This window comes from Dipteris shenzhenensis, chromosome 1 (assembly GCF_047967505.1).
Source record: "Dipteris shenzhenensis isolate YYH24624 ecotype China chromosome 1, Dip_SZ_1.0, whole genome shotgun sequence".
Lineage (NCBI taxonomy): Eukaryota > Viridiplantae > Streptophyta > Polypodiopsida > Gleicheniales > Dipteridaceae > Dipteris > Dipteris shenzhenensis.
Window position 1 is genome coordinate 4,337,386 of NC_141596.1, and position 25,871 is coordinate 4,363,256.

At 48.5% G+C, this 25,871-nt stretch overlaps 1 protein-coding gene across 1 annotated transcript; it reads right to left on the reverse strand.

Annotated features, from left to right (window-relative positions):
• Positions 1 to 387: 387 nt before the first annotated feature.
• Positions 388 to 25,871, reverse strand: LOC147905277 (cyclin-like protein). Its single transcript, XM_087397677.1, has 4 exons — positions 25,713 to 25,871; positions 25,287 to 25,557; positions 1,910 to 1,961; positions 388 to 1,794 (listed from the first exon to the last, which is right to left on the reverse strand). Exons 1-4 carry the CDS (start codon positions 25,826 to 25,828, stop codon positions 1,142 to 1,144), a joined length of 1,092 nt encoding a protein of 363 aa, XP_087253803.1. The 5' UTR covers positions 25,829 to 25,871; the 3' UTR covers positions 388 to 1,141.

Here is a 25,871-nt window from a genome sequence, read left to right on the forward strand (position 1 = left end):
TAAAAACACTTGGATTTCACTATTTTAAAAAAGTGTGGGGGGGTGTGCACGCACGTTGTGTCGATCTTTCCAAGATGAGCATACCTTTCTTTGGCCCAGTTAGAATTTTTGCTTGTAGACAGCATTCTTTTTCTAAGGAATACTACTTTTAAAAAAAGTGTAGGTGTGAGTGCACACGCATGCATGTGTTGGCAGGCACACGTGTGCAAATACCTTACTCAATCTGAATTAGTAAATTTCCATGAGGATATTAAAACACAAGGACCTCCTAATCTTTAACCTTTAGAGTATATTATGATTAAAAGACTTGAAATCATAAGTGAACATGTAACAATGGAATTCACACGAGAGAAAGGCCATAAAGTAATGCAAAAAACAAACTTGATTCAAGCTGCCAAAGGAAAACTACTGACAATCCAGTAGATAACCTTGCACCTAAAAGGGCTTCTATTTGTGCTACATGACCCTCTTCTTGCATGGAGTAGGGCTGCAATTTACTTCATCAAATATGTTGTGAGACCACCTGTCAACATCCATCCGATTACCATCTGAAATTCCTTCAGATTGTCCACCTGACCTTTCCCTGCCTCCAACAAACCTGCCATCACCATCACAAGGTGTTTGTCATAGCAGTCAAGGGGGAAGGAGGATTCCATTTGACAGGCACGGATGATAGGGTATGGAGACACATGTAGGAGGGATGGGGCTGCTACAGGAATGAGGGGGAGGGACATAACAAAATGAGAGGAGGGGCTGTGTGGAGAGATGGCGGAGAAGATGTACAGGAACATAAAGGCGGAGGAAATGGAGGAGCTTGTGGAGGTAGTGAAGATGGTGTGTGTATGTGTGTGAGTGTTAGGGAAGGAGGAGAGGGGGAGGGGCGGGGGGCATGGACATGCGTGTGAAAATACCTTGAGTTTATCTGAATTAGCGGAATGGTTTCTGTGAAGGTATAGCCACATTGATACTTTGGACCACCTAAACTTTAACCTTTTATCAAAAAACTGGGAAACTGGTGCTAATCATAAGTGAACATGTTTCGAAACAATAGAAGTGACACTAGAGAAAGGCTACTAAGTAATGCAAAAAACAAACATGATTCAAGCTGCCAAAGGACAACCCCTGACAATCCAGTTGATAATCATGCAGATAAGAGGGCTTCTATTTGAGCTAGATGATCCTCTTCTTGCTTGGGAGTAGGGCTGCGATTTACTTCGTCAAACATGTCGTGAGACCACCTGTCAACATCCATCCGGTTACCATCTGAAATTCTTTCAGATCGTCCCCCTGACCTTTCCCTGCCTCCAACAAACCTGCCATAACCACCACGAGGTGGAAATCTTGCACCCCGCTGGTCAGACTCCATCCAGCGACCTCGTTCCAACTCCTCTCCTCTTTCACGATATCGCTCTCTCTCCCTTCTTGCTAAATTCATGTCAGGATATCTTCTTTCTGACCTCTTATCAGGGTCTTCCCTCTGTTCCTCTGTTGTGTTTTTCTCTTTTGTTTCACGACTGAGTTCAAATCCAGCCGCAGGTTTATCAGCATACTTTCCTCCTTCAACAAGAGCTACTTTTTCATTTGTTGGGACTTTTCTCCTCTTTTCCAGCTCTTCAGTTTGAGCCTCCAGAAATTTATCATGCTTCCATGCATCTTCTACCTTGCTTTGGGGAATAATCTGGGATGATCCCTGCCGTCTGTCATCCCTCCGTCGAGCTTGATGATCAGGACTTGTCTCCCTAAACCTATCATTAAAGCGAGCTTTTGCACGGTGTTCATTCCAACCACTGCGATCTATAGACAAAGATTGCACATATTTGGAATCAAAAAGTACGCAACAGAGGCCTTTAAACAAATCCTCGAACGTATTGTTGTCCCTATTATACTAACCAAAAAAGAAAAGAATTACCATATGCCCTCCTTTTGTTGATTCTTCCAGCAGGAGCACTCCTGTCATCATGCTGTAACATAAACATTTATATATATATATCTACCTTCATAAGACTAGAATATATCCAAACTTGTTATAGAACAAGCGAAACAAAGGAAAGTATGGAGTTTTAAAGCGAATTCAGACAAAATTATGAGTAAATTAGAAAAATAAAGTATAAAATATAAAATATAACTTAGTAAGCAAAGCTATGCTTATGTTATCATCAGTACCCAAGCATAAGGAAGATCAGTCCTTGTTCACTAGTACCCACTGGAGAACCATAGGGTAGTGTTTGCGTCTTAGGTTTAGGGATAGGTTTAGGTCCAGCCTAGGATAGGAGCCCTTCTGGGCCCCCTCAGGGCTGGAACAAGTGAAGAGAATGGCAGGGGAAGGGCTGCCTTTATAGGCTACCTGCACCCCTCCCTAGGGCTGCCTTTATGGGGCCTAGTGCTGCCTTTATGGGGCCTAGTGCTGCCTTTATGGGGCCTAGGGCTGCCATTTATGGGGCCAGCCAACCAGCCTCAAAAGCCCTACAAATAGGAGGCCTCCAGGCCTTCATTCCTCCCAGCACTTCAGCCTCCTACAGCTCCTCCTCAGCCCCCTCTGAACAGCCTGACACTCACCCCCAGTGGCCCTCTGACCAGCCTCGGTCTTTGGCATCAGTTCAGCCCTCTAGGAAGGTGTTCACGAAGCGCATCAGATGGGGAGTCGGGACGGCGAACGGAGTAAGGTTTGGGGTCTGTTCCAGCAGCTCTTTTCAGTTATCTTTTACAGTTTTACACAGCTCATTCTCAGCTCTTTATTTCAGTCGTCTCTCAGCTCTCTTATAGGATCTATCACTCCTATCTTTCACTCTCTCACTCATGCAGTAACCCTGCATTCCGGTGGACAGCACAAGCCTCTCCCTTGCCTTGCAGAAGCGTCCTACATCGTCAGTGTGGACAGCATCAAGGTCTCGGTATTGGTCGGCATTTCCTCTCAAGTCTTTGGGTCTGCTATACGTGTGCACAGTGAGCCTTCAAAAGCGCATTTCCGTGCTCTCTCGACGAGTGTTCTTTGTATTTCTCAGTTCTCCAAGTATAAAGAAAATTGGGGAAGGGGGCCCTCAGTGGGTACAGGGACCTAATCGGTTGTCAACTCTACTCTCTCTCTACCCTCATCTCCTTTCTCTCTCTATGGTTAATTCCTCGCTAAAGGTTTAAAGAAGGTCTTGCTGTGAATTACACGATCAGATTACCGTTGCATGTTACATTGGTATCAGAGCTTCGGTCTGTATCCATCTTGACTACCGCGAGTGTATGGTTGTGTTGAGATCTGGAAAGGACACACAATCAAGCGCCATGGAAGGGTCGGGAAAGGGACTCAACCTTGAAGACTTTGACGAGGAGAACAACTACCAACAAGATACGCTTCTGCCAAATGCTCAAGAAGTGATGGCGAACCTTCTAGAGCAGAATCGAGTCCTCCTATAGCAACTCGAAGAACATTCATCCCAACTAGAAGAAAGCAGAAGACAGCTAGACCAAACCAAAAAACATCTAGAGGAAAAAGAAGCAGAAAGCCGCTAGAAGAAAGAGGAACCGCAGATTAAAACTGCTCTTGTTGATGCATGAGGAATGAAAAAATAGGGCACTGCCACACGCAGAGCTCGCCCAAGTAGAGAGGCAACAAAAGCTAGACCGAGAGGCAATGCTAGCTGCTATGCAAGCAAGTTTGAGCGAAGCAACCGTCACTGCCATAGCTTCGTCAATCGACAAAGGTAACACCACTCACTCGGTTCACTCCCAATTTTGTAAAGTATGATGGTAAGTGTGACCATTCCGCAATTTTGCAATTTATTCATCAGTTTATAGCTCATTTCCGTTAGCGCGGATTCAAGATGAGCAAGATAAAGTCCACCTCGCAGCCCCTCATCTTACCGGTGAGGCAGTGACCTAGTGGCAACATTGGGCTAGTAAGCATACTGACCCAACAACGTTTAAGACGAATTTTGTTTGGGAAACAGCTGGCCTCAAAGCCCGTTTTCTCCCACCCCAATATATGCTTAACTTGGAGGATGAGTTCTCTTGTCTCTCCCAGAATGGTTTACCTGTGTTGACATACAGTAACCAGGTCATCACGCTGGCGCAGCAATTGGGCATGACGAAGAGCGCCAAGATGAAGCAATTCATTGAGGATAGCCCACTTTCATTCCAACCCCTCTCGAGATCCAGTTCCCACCTGGACCAAGATATCTTAGGCCCCCACCAGATGCCTGGGACTCCTTATTGACTGAGATACACAGCATCAGGGCCCGTCAGAGAGAGCTGACCCCTCAAGAGCAGGCTTGATACACCCAAGAACATGCCCGTATTATACACGAGCAGGGCACCCTTATCCAGGGGCTCAGACACGACATCACATAGCTTCGAGAGGAGCTCGAGACCCTGAGAGCAACGCCTGGAGGGACCCCAGCCACAGAGATGGAGGCACAAATAGCCACGATACAGTCGGCTATAGCAGAGACGACTAGGTGGGTGGACATGGCGAAACGGAAGCCCGCAAAGGCAACCGTTTTAGCCGCCATACAAGAGCAACAGCAGAGGGCTTCGAAGGCCCTCAACATCCGGATACGAGGGATCACGCGAGACAGCACCAACACCACTACGACGCCCATGGAGGAGGCGATCACCTTTGTGACCACCACCATGGGGGTCCCCGACCATGGCATAGAGGGAGCATGGCGTGTTGGGAGAGACCCCAGCCAAGAGCAGCCCCTAGTCATTTGCTTCAGAGATTCACATGCTCGACTAGCGGCACTCCGACGACGAGCCGTTCTACGAGAGCATCCCACCTTGTCCATGGACGAGGATTTGACACCACTACAGATTGAGGCGCGACGAGTTCTTCTGCAAAAGCTAGATGTTGCCCGCAAGGAGGGAAAATGGACCGTAGTCCGAGATGGTAGGTTGTTGACCGACACCCGTCGGGCTCCTACCCGTACCCCCGACCATGGCATAGAGGGAGCATGGCGTGTTGGGAGAGACCCCAACCAAGAGCAGCCCCTAGTCATTTGCTTCAGAGATTCACATGCTCGACTAGCGACACTCCGACGCCGAGCCGTTCTACGAGAGCATCCCACCCTGTCCATGGACGAGGATTTGACACCACTACAGATTGAGGAGCGACGAGTTCTTCGGCAACAGCGGGATGTTGTCCGCAAGAAGGGAAAATGGGCCGTGGTCCGAGATGGTAGGTTGTTGACCGACACCCGTCGGGCTCCTACCCGTACCCCCTAGGGGGACGGGGCCTATGAGACTCAAGTTTTCGAGACCCTAGCCTCCACCATTTGGAACTATAATGGTACCTTATGGTCAGACCCGAGGAACTTCTCGGAGTCTTATACAGGACGAGAGACTGTCTTTACGGAGACACACCAGAGCCCAGAGCGTCCACTACTAATAGTCAGTGGCTACACATGGAAGTCAGCCTTCAGGGATGAGACGAGGGATACAAGAGGAGTTCGAGGATCAGGCGGGGTGGCAGTATTGAACAGGTCTTCCCTTGCTGGAGCCATCTCCATTGAGAGGAAGGACACACTCCCGATTCATGTGGATCCGGATCCGACGCACAGCCACTCGTGACCTTTTCATAGCAATATGCTACTTCTCGCCAGACACATCCCACTTCGCCATAGTGGCACGAGAGGAGGGTGAGACATCGCCATATGCACCCTTAACATTAGGATATCCCAGACCTTTTAGCCCGCGGGAAAGTTCCATTAAGGACTTCAACGCCAGGACGAGCACGCGCCAGGCACCACTCCTGGACTTCCGAGACGACTCTATCATGCTACCAGACATGGACCTAGACGGAGCAGGTATGACTAGGATCTCATCGGACCGACACGCGCTTATTACACCATATGGACACGCGCTCCTTGATCTCGGCAAGATACATAATCTCATCATCTACATCGGGCTTGACCTATGGCCCTCCTCAGGGGGTTTTACTTGCTTCCCAGACGAGGGGCACTAGTGTAGTAGATTACATCATGGGATCCCCTACCTTCACTTCATGTATCACCGACTTCTAAGTAGCACCACTCCCTCCAGGAGCTGATCACACATACCTATTCTTCACTATCGCCACCCCATGCTTAGCCACGCCACACACACCACATAGGAAGCACGACACCTACCACGACATACACTTTGATCACAACCTCTCACCTGCCTACCCTGGATGCCTAAACAAACTCCTAACCTACATCGACCACATACCACTCATAGAGGACCGTGCCGCCTTGATTAGTCGCACACTCCACGAGGCTACCCTCCAAATCTTTCCCCACACCACACAGTCCACTAGACCACCACCTCTTGGTTCTGTACCTTAAAACAATTGGTACGATGCGGAGTGCAAGGCTTATCGCCAACAACTCCGACTTGAAACCAGATGTCACCTCCCGAACACACCAAACAAGTACCGACGTCTCGTACGTCGGAAGAAGCTGGCATTTCTTCGTCGAAATGAGGAGGAGCTGCTGAACATCTTTGTACAGCAGCAACTCTAAGGATTTTTGGCGGAGATTCCTTGAGCGTGGGTCTCCATCACCCCTCACCGACACGAGAGTCTGACACACGTATGCACACCACCTTTATGATGTCCCACACCAGCCCACTCTAGATCTCATACACACACCTCGCCCCACCACTTGCACGTTGTTCACCAAAGGGGGGTCAAGAACGCGACATTGAAACTGCACAATGGCCGAGCTAAGGATCACGAGGGGCTATGCACTGAGTTTATCGCATATGGGAAGCTGGCATTTCTTCGTCGAAATGAGGAGGAGCTGCTGAACATCTTTGTGCAGCAGCAACTCTAAGGATTTTTGGCGGAGATTCCTTGAGCGTGGGTCTCCATCACCCCTCACCGACACGAGAGTCTGACACACGTATGCACACCACCTTTATGATGTCCCACACCAGCCCACTCCAAATCTCATACACACACCTCACCCCACCACTTGCACGTTGTTCACCAAAGGGGGGTCAAGAACGCGACATTGAAACTGCACAATGGCCGAGCTAAGGATCACGAGGGGCTATGCAATGAGTTTATCGCATATGGGATCGACACGTTAGCCCCGATCCTAGCAAAGCTATTCAATGACACTGTTTGCCTTGGCTTCCCCCGCACTTGGACACTCAACACCATCACCCCCATCCACAAGGCAAGGGATCCCATGGACGCTAGTAACTACAAGACTATCATGATTGGACATGTGATGTCCAAGATCTATGCAGCTGTATTAGATGCGTCGGTCAGCCTGTTCGCAGAGATGAGAGGGCTCAGAGCAAAGGGTCAGGCCGATTTCAGGCAAGACCATAGGACTATGGATCACATGCTCAGAGATAGAGTGGGCACAGGTGGGGCGCCTGCAGATCCTCATGCTCTCACGGATGATCCGGGGGAAACCATCTGTACCACATCACATCATTGAAGCTAAGTTTGGTGCTTCTCCACTCCAACTAGATGCAGCCTTTCAGACCATCACATATCTACACCGGATTAGATCATATGGGGACGGCACATCAAGGAGACAGAGGTTGCCATGGTTGGCTCTCGATTCCTCCATGAGGAGGGCAGCAGAGGGAGACGAGCGATGCTGGTATGCACGGACTCACAAATGGTTTGTGAGACTAGGGTTTCACATCGATAGGATATCTCCTTTTCAGTACAGTTTAGATGCCCCTCCGGTACTCCCACCCACTATCCCGATCGGGCCACACACCAACCAGGTCATTCAAGAGGATCTCCTGCAGCTACACACCTTTAGGACCTGGTTGGAGCCGAGGGAGCTTCCAGTGAAGCTGAGTTTCTACAAAGATTACTGTCTTCGTATTTCGAAGGAGGGATTCATCACACCACCGAGGTACACTGAGCTTCACATGCCTCACTCACTACGGATCTCCGTCGGACAGTTTTGGGTATCATCACACCGCGTCCACATACAAAGCAGAGAGCATCGCATATGCATATTGTGCGACTATCAGGAGGTTGAGTCGGAGGAGCATTTTATTTTCAGGTGCCCAGTGTACTACGAGATCCGAGGTTGCTACCACTGTCTCTTCAGAGACGGCTCCGAGCTTCTTTCCAGATTCCTCGCCTACCCACATCAGAGATGCCTCGCAGCCTTCATTCACAAGGGGTCCGACACAAAGAGTACTTACTCAGGCGACTTTTCAGGTGCCCAGTGTACTACGAGATCCGAGGTTGCTACCACTGTCTCTTCAGAGACCACTCCAGGCTCCTTTCCAGATTCCTCGCCTACCCAGATCAGAGATGCCTTGCGGCCTTCATTCACGAGGGGTCCGACACAAAGAGTACTTACTAAGGCAACGGGGCTTGGCCACATCATCAGACACCTCTCAGAGCAAGATCACAAGGTTCTTCCCATTGACACTGATCGTCCAGTCTCTAGCCACAGACGTGACAGAGACCTTGACCCGACGACCACAGCACGACACACGAGACATCGAGGGGACACAGATTACTCTAAGGGACCTCCCGTCATTGTTTAGACCCGGGATACGTCTCACGGGAGTCACGGTGGCTCTGGTCTTGCGTCGAGCCTCGTCCAAGAGACCGAGACGCACGGCACCCTTTGACGGACGCTAGCGTCCCATCACTAACTACGCACCAACTAGGGCGACATGACATACGGAGGATTCCGCTCCGCTCCAGTCTTTTTTCTTTTCATTGTCACACTCAGATGTATTTGATTATGTATGACGAGACTTAGGATTCAACACGGGTGATGATGCTCATTTTAGTAGCTCCACCCTTACTGTGATTTGTATCATGTTTTCTTTCAATCTCATAGACCCATCGGTCTTCCGAAGACTCTAATAAAATTTCTTTCTTTCTTTCTTTCTTTCTTTCTTTCTTTCTTTCTCTCTCTCCATTAGCCATCCAAAACTAAATCAAAGGCTATTGCTTATCGCCATTAAAGCTCCTAAAAGCAATTTCCAAGGAAAAAAAACCCCTAAAAGCATCTTCGTAAAAACATGGCCAGTCAATTGTACCACCCTGGCTCTCTCCCTGATGTGCCATCCCACACAAGTCTGTCCTTGCCAATCAATTCGCAGCACCCTACTCTTCAGAACTCAGCTCCGACCACTCCTTTCTAGAAAAAATTTCGCGTCTAAGATTCATCTTTCCAAGACAAAACTCACTTTCTCTCCTGCTAATCTCCAATCAGATTTCCCAATGATTGCAAACTAGTCCTCTTCTTTCCCCAGATTCCTGGCGAATTCCTCTCTGGTTCAATCTTCCTCACCACGAGGTGTTCTTGCACTACAATCAGGATCCTCTCTCTCCAATCATGACGAATTCACATCCCTAGCTAATGAAATCGCAAACTACTACAAAATCTTCAAGAACTGTGAATTGTCTCGATACCTAGAATTCACCACTCCAACATACCTTGCGTCACTTCAACCACAGTTGAGAACATCCTCGATAAGGCAGCTCTAATACCATCTACGTCCTCATAGGATCTAACCCTATCAAAACCATGGTCAACAACACCAGAATCACGTGCAAGCAACTCGCCACCCAACCACATTAGTCCGGACTCAATCAGACCCACTGAGCCCAGGCTAGAGAGCCTCGTGGAAACTGCCAACCCTGCGAGCTGCGCTAGTAGCTCCTAGCTCTACTCCCTTACAGCAACTATGGCCCTGGCACTCCTTTTATAGCCTTAGGGAAGAGTACTCGCAAAGAAAAGCAAGGAAAGCAATCCTGCTGAACCCTACAAATAGCACTCTAGCCCGTCATCTGCCTGCCTGTCCACATGACACGTGCTCACAATGCTAATCAGTCACTTTTGCAGCCATATGCCCAAATTTTGGGGGCAAATTTGTGCATTTGGCTCATTGGTAAGCAGCCAATTCAGCATTCACACTTACAACACATTGTTGACAATTTTACCTGACATTTGTAGATTTGCAATCAAATTTTTAGACAACAAGCTCATTGCAATGATAGCCTTAAGGCTTTGGCATTTGCAGAGCACCTGTCTTTTTTGGGATTTTTGCAATGGCAAGCAATGATTTGGTTAGAATGGCTTCAGCTAAGGACAAGGCACCAACCATCCCATGTAGTCGTACATGGTGCGCCACTTCTTGGTTGCCAACAATTTTTGGGTATTGTTGAAGGAACAAAGGCCTGACCCGCCTCTCAAATACAAGCATTAGTTGCCACCATCACCACTTCTAGTGGTGCTAATACCACTTCTAGTTCATCTACATTGTTGCTGCAGCCCCTTCCATGCATGATGGAATTGGTGGGATGCACAAGCACATGCCTTGATTGCCTTGTCATGCAAGAGGTTCATATATCCCCATACTCGATCCTGCAGGACACCAAAGATTGCATAAGATACATTCGTCAATCTTTATTTGTTGCCTTTTTGCGCAAACAGTTGGACAATCTTAAGATAGAAGAAGGGGACATCATGGATGCATTCCACAAAAGTCAAGGGCTTTAGAGAGCAGTTCATCAATGTTGATGAGATTGTACCAGGCCCTCAGGTGGTTTCCACAACATTGGGTGGAGTACATGATTCTTGTCAAGGCTTCGCTACAATGTTGAGGTTAGTAACCCCAACCACTACCCGATCAACTTGTTTCCTTGCTCTTCCAGGAAGAGATAGGGTTGTCTCCATTAATTACTTTGCCACGAATCATAAAGGCAAGGAAAGGAAAGCAAGAATTTCAGCAAGCCTAAACCTACTTCTCATACCTCATCTTCTTCTAGCCGAACTGATGGGAAGAAGAAAAACGTTGCAAGTATTGCAAGAAGTCCTAGACATGACATCTCAAAGGGTCAGGAACGCATTAGTTTGGTTTCCAACTCAGCCCTATATACCTAGATGAATCTAGGAACATTCCCAAACTCATCCTTTAAAAACACAACATAGTGCAGTTTCAATCTCATGATAGTCCCTCACAAGGTTGAAAACCATAAACTCCATCATGCATAACAGGGACTAGCTACTATGACATCCCCACTGACGTCATCAGCGCCCAACAGTGGGTGTAGACCATAGTATGAAAATATGCTCTCACACATACAAATCCACACACCCACACATACTTGAGCATCCATTTATACAAAGTCTTCGTACTGAGTTTCTATCGGCACTCTGGAGGTGAAGGGCAGACTCAGCATGACGAAGGCTAGCACTAAAGGAGAAGGCTAATCAAAAGGTAGTCCAAAATCTCTTCAATCAAGCTACAACTGCTTGTGAAGTCTAAACGTTTTCATTTTATTCTCTCCCCAACAAGCATCTAAATCTAAATCTAGCTGATAGGGCAACGCACCATTTAGGATAGAAAGAATTATCACAATACCAACAAGCCGCAACTTGACCGAAAACTTCTGGCTACTGTCTACTGCGAGTTCTCCAATGCACGGATCAATTGGACAAAATCCATAGTTTTCTTCACAGGCTTTGAGGAGACACAAGAGATCCATGAGTGGGAGAGTGACTTTGGCTTCTGGATACTGTGGGGCCAGACAACGAGATACCTCGGATGCCAGGTTGGTATTGACATTACAACAGAGGAGCAGATCGTCCCGGTCCTTGAGAGTGTTCGGTGCAAGCTTCTCTACTGGAGCTCGACCAAACTCTCTCTAGCAGGTCGCGCCTTAGTAGCAAACCAGGTCCTTCTTGCCACGACCTGGTATATCGCCTCCTGCTAGTGCTTTCATAGAGGATGTATTGGGCAGCTCCGATGGTTGGTACGAAACTTCCTTTGAGCAGCTTTAGACGACACGAGGAACACTAGAGCTCAAGTAACCTGGCAGATGGTGATCATGCCGCAGGCACTAGGAGGCTTGGGTATCATTGATCCGGAGATGCAACGCAGAGCCCTCCTGGGCAAGTTGGTGGTTTGCGGCCTCACCCCAAGTGTAGAGCCTTGGAAGCTCCTCTTACAACGAGGGCTTCAAAGGAACACCCACGCACTGGGGGATAGTGGCAGCCTTCACATAGATGGATCTTCTAAAAGTCCCCCCTTACGGGGAAAGGTTACCCCTTGATGAGGAGCCTCCACATGGTTTGGTAGAGACCGGTAGGGGGTCTTATTCGTGCTCCGTCCAGATGCAGAGAGAGTTTGAGCGTCGGCCCCTTATGTGGCACTCAGAGATCAGAGATTAGGAGGGAAGTACAGTGGACTCACATTGGTTGGGCACAGTGGGACAGTGGTCCGACAGGGTCCTTTGGCCGTTGGAGTAGATTACCCATGGAGGCAGAGGTGAGGCTTGATGCCCTAGCATATTTGCGAGGGACACGGCAGCGGATGTGCGAGATTGACTTAGCCATTCCTGAGTCCTAGTGGGCAGGACTTCGCATATGTAGAGAGAGCAATGGTTGGGGCAGTTTTCTTGAACTAGTGTTTCCTTGAGGATTTTGATGCAGCGAGGCAACACACACACGGCTTCTTCCGTGTAGGACCTGGAGGCCTACTTCAGCGGTGAAATTTGCATGTCCGCTAATACGGCAGAAGCATATACATAGATGAATCCAGGAACATTCCCAAACTCATCCTTTAAAAACACAACATAGTGCAGTTTCAATCTCATGATAGTCCCTCACAAGGTTGAAAACCATAAACTCCATCATGAATAGCAAGCTAGCTACTATGACATCCCCACTGACGTCATCAGCGCCCAACAGTGGGTGTAGACCATAGTATAAAAATATGCTCTCACACATACAAATCCACACACCCACACATACTTGAGCATCCATTTATACAAAGTCTTCGTACTGAGTTTTTGTCGACACTCTGGAGGTGAAGGGCAGACTCAGCCATGACGAAGGCTAGCACTAAAGGAGAAGGCTAATCAAAAGATAGTCCAAAATCTCTTCAATCAAGCTACAATTGCTTGTGAAGTCTAAACGTTTTCATTTTGGTCTCTCCCCAACGAGCATCTAAATCTAAATCTAGCTGATAGGGCAACGCACCATTTAAGATAGAAAGAATTATCACAATACCAGCAGGCCGCAACTTGGACGAAAACTTCACAAGGTGAAATTTGCATGTCTGCTAATACGGCAGAAGCATATACCTAGATGAATCCAGGAACGTTCCCAAACTCATCCTTTAAAAACACAACATAGTGCAGTTTCAATCTCATGATAGTCCCTCACAAGGTTGAAAACCATAAACTCCATCATGCATAGCAAGGACTAGCTACTATGACATCCCCACTGACGTCATCAGCGCCCAACAGTGGGTGTAGACCATAGTATAAAAATATGCTCTCACACATACAAATCCACACACCCACACATACTTGAGCATCCATTTATACAAAGTCTTCGTACTGAGTTTCTGTCGGCACTCCAGAGGTGAAGCGCAGACTCAGCCATGACTAAGGCTAGCACTAAAGGAGAAGGATAATCAAAAGGTAGTCCAAAATCTCTTCAATCAAGCTACAACTGCTTGTGAAGTCTAAATGTTTTCATTTTAGTCTCTCCCCAACGAGCATCTAAATCTAAATCTAGCTGATAGGGGCAACGCACCATTTAAGATAGAAAGAATTATCACAATACCAGCAGGCCGCAACTTGGACGAAAACTTCACAAGGTGAAATTTGCAAGCCTATCCAAGCCTCTCCCTAGCCTATCCTCTCCAAGCGGGCACACCCACAATAAAGCCCTCTCACCAATTGGAGAGATGCGATGGCAGCACCCATCACCTAAATCAACATCATGAATGACTGCATGGTATTGGACTCTAGTATTGGACTCTAGACTGTACAACTGTCCCTACAAAGTGACAGCTTGCATCACCAAATCCCTTGCGTAGTGATTCTCCAATCTTGACCATACCTCGTATGCACTATTCAGTGTTTGGACAGCCAGAGGCACATCCTTTATGATCGTCTGGAACAATGTTGAATGTGCCTTTGGGTCCCGCTGAGCCCTCCTAGAATTCATATCCTGGAGCAGCATCCCAATAAATAGAGCTCTTGGGACGTTCATGTCCCTAAACAATCTCGTGGGTCTCCCACAAGCTGTCCTTACGCATACACATGTGACCCATGGAGCTATTCCAAACTTCGCAACTTGCTGCAGATCCTTTTTTTAAAAAACAACCTACTAGGCTGAAAACCGCCTCTCTCCAGGTTGCTGCAATTGCTCCTTAACTCACAAAATCTCCTGAAAAAATACATCACAATGCCCTTAGATCCGAATCAGCTCAACATTCTCTCGTCCACCTGTGAAAGCGTGCGTGTGTGCGTGTGTGCGTGCGTGCCTGTGTGTTGAGAGAGAGAGAGAGAGAGAGAGAGAGAGAGAGAGAGAGAGAGAGAGAGTCTATTAACGTCCACGGGAGACCAAAAGGTCTATGGGACAATAGAAAACCATCTAATACAACAGTTTAGGGAGGGCACATGGCATCACCCGAAGAGTGCATAAAGCAATTCCCGTTATTTTAGAAAGCAACAACAATTGAATATACATCCAGGGATACAACAACCAAGGGGGCTGGTCAAGAGAAAGACAGCTCCAAGAGAGGGGCCCAGGGCCCCAATGTGAGACATTGAGGGGAGAAGGGTGGGGGCCCTTTATAGCCAGCCTAGTCGGCTGGCAAGTCTGGTCAATAGACAGGCCAGCAAGTCAGCCCTAATCCGACCAGTAGGTTGGCTGACCCGACCCTGGTTGGGCTGGTTAGGAACGGTTTGACCTGACCCGGCAAGTTGCTTGACCCTGTTGGAATGGTCACCTCCCCATCTGTAAGCCCCCATATGAGGAGAGCATGGGGGGGTGAACCTAGAATTTGAGAGACTGACACATGACCAGCAGCATGGCTGCCGTGTGGGCAAGAATCAAAGAGATGGAGGGTACCCGGAGCTACAATGGATCTGCAGCAGCAAAAGGCGAAGCAGTAGCCAGCACAAGGAACCCGGATAAGAGGCAATCATATGGCACTGACATCTACAGGGTGTGCGGCTTTGTACAGCGCTGGAAAAAGGGCCTGGCAGAGGCGCAGTTATGGCAGATGTGCAGGCGCAGATGAGGAGCAGGTTTTGGGGCCTGTTTGGAGGCCCGTTTGGAGGCCCTGGTTAGGGCTGGAGAATGGGCACCCAGGAGGGCAGGAGCAGCAGCAAATAGGGCTGCAAGGGACTGACCCTGGGAGGGCATATTTATAGCCCATATGGGACAGCCAGGCAGGCCTGCATAGGGGCTGGGACCCTGCCTTGAAGTGAGGGCTATGGCGGATGTGCAGGCACAGATAAGGAGCAGGTTTTGGGGCCTGTTTGGAGGCCCTGGTTAGGGCTGGAGAATGGGCACCCAGGAGGGCAGGAACAGCAGCAAATAGGGCTGCAAGGGACTGACCCTGGGAGGGCATATTTATAGCCCATATGGGACAGCCAGGCAGGCCTGCATAGGGGCTGGGACCCTGCCTTGAAGTGAGGACCAAAGCCCTAGTTTTGTAGTTATGAGAGCCCTTTTAGGACAGTTTTATAGCAGCCTAGTCGGCCTGTTTGGGTTGGCCAGATTGAGGCTGCTGGTCGGTTTTTGGGGCAGGCCTTGTGCCCTATAAAAGGAGAGGCATTTGGCCTCATAACACATCACTTGGAGCAGCCCTCAACCAGCAGATAGGAGCAGCAGAAAAACCTACCTTGGGCCTAGGTGAAGGTGACCCAGAACAAGCTGCAGACTAAGCTGGAGGTGCTGGCCACCTAGGCTGGCTTTCGGACAGCAAGGTGGAAGGGATCTAGACAGAGAGTCTACATATGCTCGAGGTGGAGCACGTGGGCTCAGAGATCTAGAAGTGTCAGGCTTGTAGTAGAAGGACCTTTTGGTATTGTATCCTGTCCTACTTTGTGGACGGACGGAAATATAAAGTGTTGCTTCTATATTTGTTTCTGAGCATTGTCTATTTACTGGCTTGCACATCTATGCACATAAGTTAAGAAGTCTGTGATTCCACACCCCACATCACACTGTGTGAGCTCCTGGGCATTACTATCAGTCTTCCGCTGTGCGTACCCTTTGTTGGGTCATTTCTAACAGACCCGCCCTGGTTGGGGCCCAATTTGGGCTCCCAACTCTCACTATGAGATGCCATACTCAAACAATCTCCCTAGCGCCATCTGTGCGCAGATGGGCTGCGTGGTATGGGACACGTAGTCTTACCTAGGATGGACTTCATACGAGTATGGAAGTATGATTGGAATATGGATCAGCCCTTGGATACATGACCCTATTTTATTTTTTTATTTTTTATTTGCAAAAAAGAGACTTCCATTAAGTAAGAAAGAAACTCGCTAGAGCAAGCTCTGTGCGGAAATACAACATGCTAAGCATGTAATAAAAAACACCTCAGAAGAATGAGGTAGAAAGAAACCAAGGCTGAGGCTGAAAATGCCAACTCAACCCTGTTGAAGTCTCAGCAAGGAAGGGAGGTGGAACAAGTAATAGGCATATCATCTGTGCCACCCAATCCAAGGGCAAGGCTGCATCAATCTGTTGAACTCTCCCTGCACTCCCTCTGAGATTATGAACCACCTGGGCCTGTCGGTCTGCAGGAAGCCTCCTGAAGGCTTTCCATGCTCCCACAGTAGATGCAATGCCCCTCTCCCATCTGGGCCACTGCATGTAAAGAGAAGCTTCAAGTGGTCTGCCATGCTCATCCAAAATACTGTCGTTCCACATGATAGGCTGCCTTTCAATCTCTTCATAGGTGGACGGGGGAATCATGTGAAGAGTACTCCTGAAGCTGGCCCGTGCTTTCAGGATAGCAACCGTAAGAGGGGACAAAGAAGATCTGAGGTGGGCTGTGGTGAAAACCCATCTGGTACTGTGTATCCAATCATCTCCTGAAGTGGGCGTGCGAGACTGTATGCATCTGATAAAAAAACCCTTCCAAGGCTCTTGCCCTGGCATAAGTCCTCTCACAACGACCTTGCAGAGTAAGGCTCTGCACTGTAGATCCACGTCAATGATATTCAAACCCCCTTCTCTTGTAGGAAGAATCAAGGTCTCCCAAGCCACATTGGCTGTAACATCAGTTGTGCAATCTAGACCACTCCATAAAAAGTTTCGTACGGGCCTCTTGAGCTGAGTGATACAATCCCTAGAGTAGCACCAACAAGAGCATACAAACCATGCTGTAGCTAGAAGAACCTGGTTAACCACGACGACCTTGCAGAGTAAGGCTCTGCACTGTAGATCCAGGTCAATGATATTCAAACCCCCTTCTCTTGTAGGAAGAATCAAGGTCTCCCAAGCCACATTGGCTGTAACATCAGTTGTGCAATCTAGACCACTCCATAAAAAGTTTCGTGCGGGCCTCTTGAGCTGAGTGATACAATCCCTAGAGTAGCACCAACAAGAGCATACGAACCATGCTGTAGCTAGAAGAACCTGGTTAACCACCACCACTTTGGATGCCAAGCCAAGTTTGGCTGAGCTCCAGAAAAGGAGCTTTCTTCTTATGCTCTCCAACACCGGAGCAAACTGTTGTGAAGGAGAGATGCCCACCCCGACCTGGCAGCCCAAATATCTGACGGAGAGACCCCTCTGTACCCAAGTGAAACCAATATCATTACCCCAATCCGGGGTGTCATCATCGCAAATCCAAAAACCATTGGATTTATGCCAATTAATGTGTGCACCTGCAGCCGTGCAAAATAAATCCAAGGCTGTCCGGAAGGAAGTGAGTGTCCTGGGGGAGGCATCCAAAAAACAGTCGTGTCATCTGTCAACTCACTAGCCAGGAGTTCTTCCCGGCGGAGAGGAAGCCTCAGCCCATAAATATCAGCTTGAGATCTAAAGTAGATACTCTTAGCTTCTGCCACAAAATGAAAAAGAAAAAGGGCAAGAGGACATCCCTGGCAGACTGATCTACAGATCTGAAATCTGTCCCCTCTTACCCCCCCAATAAGCACCTGGCTATGGGCTGATCTGTAGAGAGAGGATACTCCTCCAATCCATGCATCTGAAAACCAAAGTGAGATAGAGTACCCTCTAAAAAATCCCAGTCTACTCTATCGTAAGCTTTCTCAAAGGCCAAGAGCAGAATGGCCAACCTCTAGCGGCTCTACATGGCCCATTCTGAGGCCTCCCAAAATGAGAAAATATTATCGAAAATACTTCTGTCATGCACAAACCATGTCTGTGTGTCATGAGTCAAATCTGAAAGAAAAACGTGTAGCTACACACTAATGGCTTTCGCCAGAATCTTGTAAAAAGTGCCCAATAGAGTGATGGGTCTCCATTGTGACACTAGATTCCTATTACCCCCCCTTGGGATGAAATGAATGAGACCATCTGTAAGTGAGCCAGGCATCTCACCAGAGTCCCACACGCCCTGCAAGGCTGGTGTAATGTGATCACCAATCTACTCTCAAAAAGTAATAAAAAAAGAAGGGGTAAGTCCATCCGAACCTGGGCACTTGCCCTTGTGAAGGGCAAGTAATGCAGTCCTGAATTCTACATTGGTGAAAGGTGCATCAAGAGAAACATACATCTCATCCTTCACCAATACAAGGATACACTACCAAATAACCTCTCTGGCATCATCTATGGCCTGTGTGCCCGGATCTGTAGTAAGAAGGGATGCAAAAAAATCTGAAGCTACACGCATGACGGCATCAGGATTTAATTGTAACACCCCGTCTGAGTCAACAAGCTGCGAGACACTATCTCTACTATGTATGGGCCCATGAGTACGGAAAAAGTGTTTGTTGATCCTACCACCCATCTGAATCCAAAAGGATTCCCGTGCATGAAAGGCATACTCTGCTCTCTGATCCAGCAATATCTGTATATGAGCCCTTGCTGCAACAAGGCGCTCCTGAATCCAAGCATCTGTGGGCCTCTTCTGCTCTCCCTCTAAAGGGACGCTAACTACTGGCATATACCGATCTCACGTCTGAGAATCTCACGTCTCCTGGAATCAGCGACTGTATGATAATAGTCACTAATTCCGGATAAGGCTGCAGCTACCTGAGATGGGCAGGCAACTCCACCCTTATGTGAGTAACCCAAATCTGTAAAATATCCTCCGTGAGGCTTTCCTATGCATAAAAAGCATCCAGGATCCTGACACTGGCAGAGCGTCCTCTCCGATGAGTCTCAAGAATCTGCAACACCACTGGAAAATGATCTGAGGTGGTAACCCCAATAGAAATGCATACAGATCCACCTCTATCAAGTGCCCAATCGTCTACATAAAATCTGTCAATACCTGCATGGATGGGCATGTGTACTCTCCTGTTCGACCAAGAGTACAGGAGTGATTGTGGCATAAGCTGCCCTCTCCAAAAAATGAATTCCACCCTGTCTGCCTCCCTTTTTGTCTGATGGCAACTCAACCATGTTGAAATCGCCACCAATGATCCAAGAATCTGCAATAGGGACCCAAGAGAGTAACTCCTTCCAAAAGGAGACTCGCTCCCCTCTGTTGTTGGCGGCATATAGATTGAGAAGACCAATCTTACGCCCTCCAATCAAAATAATGATCCATTGAGCTCTCTCCACCAATGATCCAAGAATCTGCAATAGGAGCCCAAGAGAGTAACTCCTTCCAAAAGGAGACTCGCTCCCCTCTATTGTTGGCGTCATACAGATTGAGAAGACCAATCTTACGCCCTCCAATCAAAATAATGATCCATTGAGCTCTAGAGAGGGAGATAATATCATGACCAGCAACCAAGGGGAGAATAGAAGGAGAGACCGAAATGCAAGTACCTCCCCTTGTGCCCATAGTAGGCGACCAAAAGGTATGTCCTGAAAGAAGTTTGCCAGACTTAGAGCAATCACTGGCATCCAACTTGTGTTCCTGGATAAAAAGGATATCAATAACACCTCCAATGACACCTGGATGAAGCTGATTCTGAATCAACTGCCTACGACGACGGTATGGAACTCTGCCTAGGCTCTGCATGTTCCAGCTGACTATCCTCATCGATAGGAGAATGCTGGGTGAAAAGGCTTACCCGACCTAGTAGAGGAGACCAGCTTCCCCTGAGCCAAAACACTCCTGCTGAGGGCAAGAAACTCAACAGGTAAAAGGATCCCCAAACTTGCTAAGGGGGAGGCCCTATCAAAAGGAATCCCAATTACCGGGACCCCTAAGGTGGAGGGCACGAACTCCTCGTCATCCATGAAAGTCGCCAAATCTACCAGTGCCAAAAAAGAGTTCCTAAGAAGCGGGTCTGGCCGAGGAGTGCGAAGAAGACCTGCACTCGTGGAAGATGGAGGAGAAGGACCTGCCATGCCTCTATCAACAGAATTGGAGTTAGGGGCTGAGGAGGCCTGTGGCTGGACTGAAGAGAAATATGGAGTCCTCATCTGTGCATATTTTCCCTCGGTCGTCCTGACCGTGGCAAGAACAATCTGTGGGGAAGAAGTATCAGTAGCCCCCTTATGATTAGAAACCAAAGTGACTGGGGCTGAGCTGATACTGGTGCATCTAAAGGCTCCTCCTGATGTGGAGCTGTAGTATCTGGGGCTGCAACATCTACCTCTGAAGTCTCGATGGCGTCTCTTTGAACCAGATCAAAGGTCTCCTCTTGAGGTAAGGGAGCCACTCTGATGGCTCTCCATCGTGGTACTAGGTGTGCCGCGGGCTTTGGACGCCCTACTATCCCCGGTGGTCCTGAGATGTGCGAAGCAAGGCGCCCTACTACTCCTGATGGTCCTAGAGTGCATGGTACAGAGCACTGGAGAGTGTCTGGGGCTGCAGAAACATCTACCTCTGAAGTCTCGATGGCGTCTCTCTGAACGGAATCAAAGGTCTCCTCCTAAGGTAAGGGAGCCGCTCTAATCGCTCTCCATTGTAGTAGGTGTGCCGCGGGCTTTGGGCGCCCTGCTATCCTTGGTGGTCCTGGGATGTGCAAGCAAGGCGCCCTACTACTCCAGATGGTCCTAGAGTGCATGGTACAGAGCGCTGGAGAGTGTCTGGGGCTGCAGCAACATCTACCTCTGAAGTCTCGATGGCGTCTCTTTGAACCGGATCAAAGGTCTCCTCCTGAGGTAAGGGAGCCGCTCTAATCGCTCTCCATCGTAGTACTAGGTGTGCCACGGGCTTTGGGCGCCCTGCTATCCTTGGTGGTCCTGGGATGTGCGAAGCAGGGCGCCCTACTACTCCTGATGGTCCTAGAGTGCATGGTACAGAGCGTTGGAGAGGTGCAGTTGGGGTAGTACGTGAAGGAGTCGCACCAAAAGACCTCTTGGGTCTTTTTCTCTTCCTTGGGCAATCTCTAGCAAAGTGCCCAAGGGTCTTGCAAATCTTGCACTGGTCTTGTCTACCTCTGAAGTCTCGATGGCGTCTCTCTGAACCGAATCAAAGGTCTCCTCCTGAGGTAAGGGAGCCGCTCTAATCGCTCTCCATCGTGGTACTAGGTGTGCCGCGGGCTTTGGGCGCCCTGCTATCCTTGGTGGTCCTGGGATGTGCGAAGCAGGGCGCCCTACTACTCTTGATGGTCCTAGAGTGCATGGTACAGAGCGCTGGAGAGGTGCAGTCGGGGTAGTACGTGAAGGAGCCGCACCAAAAGACCTCTTGGGTCCTTTTCTCTTCCTTGGGCAATCTCTAGCAAAGTGCCCAAGGGTCCTGCAAATCTTGCACTGGTCTTGTCAACATGCAATCTCGACTCTCTGTACTGGTGCATCTAAAGGCCCCTCCTGATGTGGAACTATAGTGTCTGGGGCTGCAACAACATCTACCTCTGGAGTCTTGATGGCGTCTCTGAACTGGATCAAACGTCTCCTCCTAAGGTAAGGGAGCTGCTCTGATCGCTCTCCATCGTGGTACTGGGTGTCCTGCAAGCTTTGGGCGCCCTACTACCCCTGGTGGTCCTGGGGTGTGCGAAGCAAGATGCCCTACTACTCCTGATGGTCCTAGAGTGCATGGTACAGAACACTGGGGAGGTGCAATCAGGGTAGTACGTGAAGGAGACGTAGCGGAAGATCTCTTGGGTCTTTTTCTCTTCCTTGGGCAATCTCTAGCAAAGTGCCCGAGGGTCCTGCAAATCCTACACTGGTCCTGTCTACCTGCAATCTCGACTCTCTGTCGAAAGAGAGCACCATCTGGACGCTGAAGCATGATGTGGTCATCTGAGATGTTAGGGTCAGGGACAATGACCCTAACTCGAGGCACCCCATCCGCTCTGACTGCCTCTGTCGAGGAAGAAGGCATGCCAAGAAGGGAAGGGGATCTCAGTGACCACTCCGAATGTGGCTCCGATAGTAGCAAGAAGTCGATGGTAGACCTGAGAAAGACCGGGAAATCTAATGAACAATGATGTAACTTGACTGTCCTCCTTGACCGGATCGAAGCCCAAGATGTAGGGCAAAAGAAAAATCCTCCTCGAATCCAAAGCCAGAGGATTAGCTTTGAGAACAAGGGGCTGTGGACTCGTGGGAGTCGAAAACCACTTGGAAGAATCCACGTCCCAAAAGTCGAATATCCCTGAGGTGTGGAGCGAGATCTCCTGATAACGCCGCCAGCATCTGATCTCTAGCTTGTGATCTAAAAGGGTGTGACCCAAAGATGCGGGCGAAAAGTAATGTGGAGCCCTCTAGTTCCACATCTTTCTTGAGCTGCTGCAACTCGTCTTCTGAAAAAATGACGATTCTCGCGGCCGATGAAAGTGGACGAAGATTGGTTGAATGGGGATCCATTCGCCAATCGATGTAAAAAGGCCAATTCAAACACTGAAAAAGCTCCGTCCGTGAAACTGCTGCCCAGGACGCCCTAGAACACGGGCATTGGAGGAAGGAGAACAGGGGAGGGTAAGAGAGAGGGGAAGAGGAGAAGAGGAGGCGGAAGAGGCTGCGGGGGGGGAAGAGGAGAGCGAGGGTAGGCTGCGGGGGGAGAAGGGGACAGGGGAAGGTTGCAGGGGTAGGCTGCGCGGGGTAGAAGGAGGTAGGCTGCACGGGGTAGGCTGCGGGTAGAAGGGGGCGTGGGAAGGCTGCGGGAGGGTAGAAGGGACAGGGGAAGGCAGCAGCGGGAGGGGAGGAGAGGAGCGGGGGAGAGGAGGCGGGGGGAGACGGACGGAAGCAGAGGGGAGCTGCAGGTTAGGAAGGGAGGGGGCGGGGGTGGGTGAGGGGGCTGGCGGGGAGAGAGAGGGTGGGCGGGGGAGAGGAAAGGAGGGGGCTCACTGGAGCTGCTCCTCTCCCCGTGAGCTGCTGGCCCCCCCCCCCTCTCCTCTCTCAGCCAGACCCCTCTCCCTCTTCCTCACCCTCGCTGCCCCCCTCTCCCTCCCCTTGCTGCTGCTCCTCTCCCTCTCTCCTCGCCAGCCTCCTCTCCCTCCTCCAACACCCTCCCGCTCCCCTTCCTCCTGCCCGCCCTCTCCCCCGCCCACCCTCTCCCTCCCCGCCAGCCCCCTCCCCCACCCCCGCTCCCTCCCTTCCTCCCACCTGACCCTATTTTTACAACAAACAAAACCAAGAAAATACACATTGTACACATTTAATTAACAAAGAGCTACAAAACTTTCAACTTCAAACTTCAAGCTTCAAACTTGTATTAATTTTAAAGTCAAGAAACTGATTAAAAAATTTTTCATAAAGGTCTAGGAAACCCCCCCCCCCCAAAAAAACAAAAATTGGCCGTACCATACGTGTACGGAATAATTATTTCATATGCGTATGGTTCATCCAACCATTACACATACGGACCCAACTATGCTTGGCTTGTAGCTTGGTGATCCTAAGGGATCTACGGTTGGGTGGTAACGCACTAGCCTATACCCAAGGTAGCCCTCTGTTTGAACATTGACGCTTATTGATCTTACATGTTAGCATGGAGATAGAGGAAATCCTAAAACCCCAAGACTTACTTGTTAGGGGCTGTCTCATACAAGAGCATTGATCAATTCACCACAAAAGAAGCATCCTTCTTTCCGGTATGGCCACTAAATTCCAATTGAATGACATGATTGATCCATAAAACAGATGTAAGACGTCAGCACATACATGATATAAACACAAGTTTGAGTATCATCAAATTGCAAAAAACAAAATTCTCATGATGACCTCCCAATGTGCGAGAGTGAATTATTGACACATGGATTTGCCTTCCAAGAACAAACTCTCACAATCAAAGGCATAAGCATTGTTGCTGCAGCTTGCCAAAATTACTAAACATGTATGAATGAATGGCCCAGAGCCTATACATACATGGTTAGAGAAGTCACTGCAAACATTGCAACACAACAGTTTTAGACACGTAATGCTAAGGTAAAACTACAAAAGGCACTTAACACGATAAAAAAAGTAAAAGTACACCTCGATGTTCGAGTGCTTGTGAGCATCAACAAGGCAATACACAGATTTGTAAAGGACCATATAATAGGAATGAAAATCATTACAACTATGAGCATTGTTTTGATTGGATTTTGTAGCCTTTATTCATATAAAAGGGAATTAAACGTGTTTGGAGAGGGAGATATCAGTGAACTTGTTTCAAATTTGAAATATCTCGTATCACTTTTCTCACGCCTTGTTAAAGACACTCCTTGTTAAAGACATCATTAATGGGATAACAAGTGATTGCCTAAGCCCTTGGCAACATCAATTTCAAAAAGGGACTTTGCATTTTATCTTTTGCTACATTTTATACCCCCTTAGATTCGTGATTCACCTGGACGTCATGCATGTTAACGTGAGACACTTTCTACGTGCAAATATAGAGATGCTAACCATTGTGTCAAGTACGGCAATCACAACACCTATTATGTACATATCGTTCTATGCACATTAAAGCCCTGAAAGGCACCGAAGGGGCCAACAGCCATGGTCTCTCACATTTTATCGTCTCATTTTATGGCAATCACAACATCATTATGACATTAGAGCCCTAAAATGGCACCTAAGAGGCCAAGAGCCAGACTGGGGGAAGACAAATCATTGATTCTTCAAACCCAAATGTGAGATGTGTGCGTACACATTGCTTCTTATCTTAATGTATATAATATTTTCTATGTCCTTTGTAAGTAAAGCTAGCTCGCTAATCTTCATACAGCTTCTCCATGTAGATTAGCTAGCTAGCTGGTCCCTCCGCCCTATTATTGATGAGCATCTTTGATTGAACGCAGTAGAGACCGTAAGAAGATGATGCATTCGCTACTACCCCTTTGAAGTACTTGTTATGTAGTGTGATATAAGAATTTCTGTCTCTGAATCCTTCCACAGGATTCTCAAGCCGATGCATGCAGCAAGAGCATGCCCACGAAGACCAACATTCATGGCCGACAAAGAAGTTTCTATATGCTCATCCACGTTTCAAATTACTCAAACAATCGCTATACTAACATCGAAAAAAGAATCGAATGCAACCTGAAAGTAGTACCCAGACCTAGGCACGTGCGTGGGATTTACGGGCACAATGTTCGTAGCAGCGTCCACAGGGTCCTGTTCGGAGACTTTCGAAGGCTGTTGCAAGGAAATTCGCCTATCCTGCCCGTGAGGCGTTTCTTCTAAAGGTAAAGGATCTTGCAATCTCCGTCTGCGGCCTCTCTCCTCGTGAGATCGATCTAAGGAGACCTCCAGATCCTGAATAGCTGGTCTCTCAGTCGCTGGCTTTCCGTCTCTCTTGACACTTTTGGGGCTGCATGCGAGGATGGATGGAGATGAGCAAAATTCTACCACTAGTTACAGGATCACGCTCCTATCTCCCAAACGGTTTTATTCTGCGCAAATGCTTAGATGAATGAAAATTGTTAAACCTATTTTCCGAGAGATTCACTGAATGGGAAGGCCAACCTTTCATCACTGTCAGCAGGAACAGCTGTTGGAGTAGCTTTGGGATGCACGCGTTTATCACGCATCTTGGAGAGGACAAAACGCAGAGCAGACTTCGAATCAGCTACCCCCTCCATCTCTCTAGGGTTTTGAAACGGACAAATTATAATTAAACTTAAC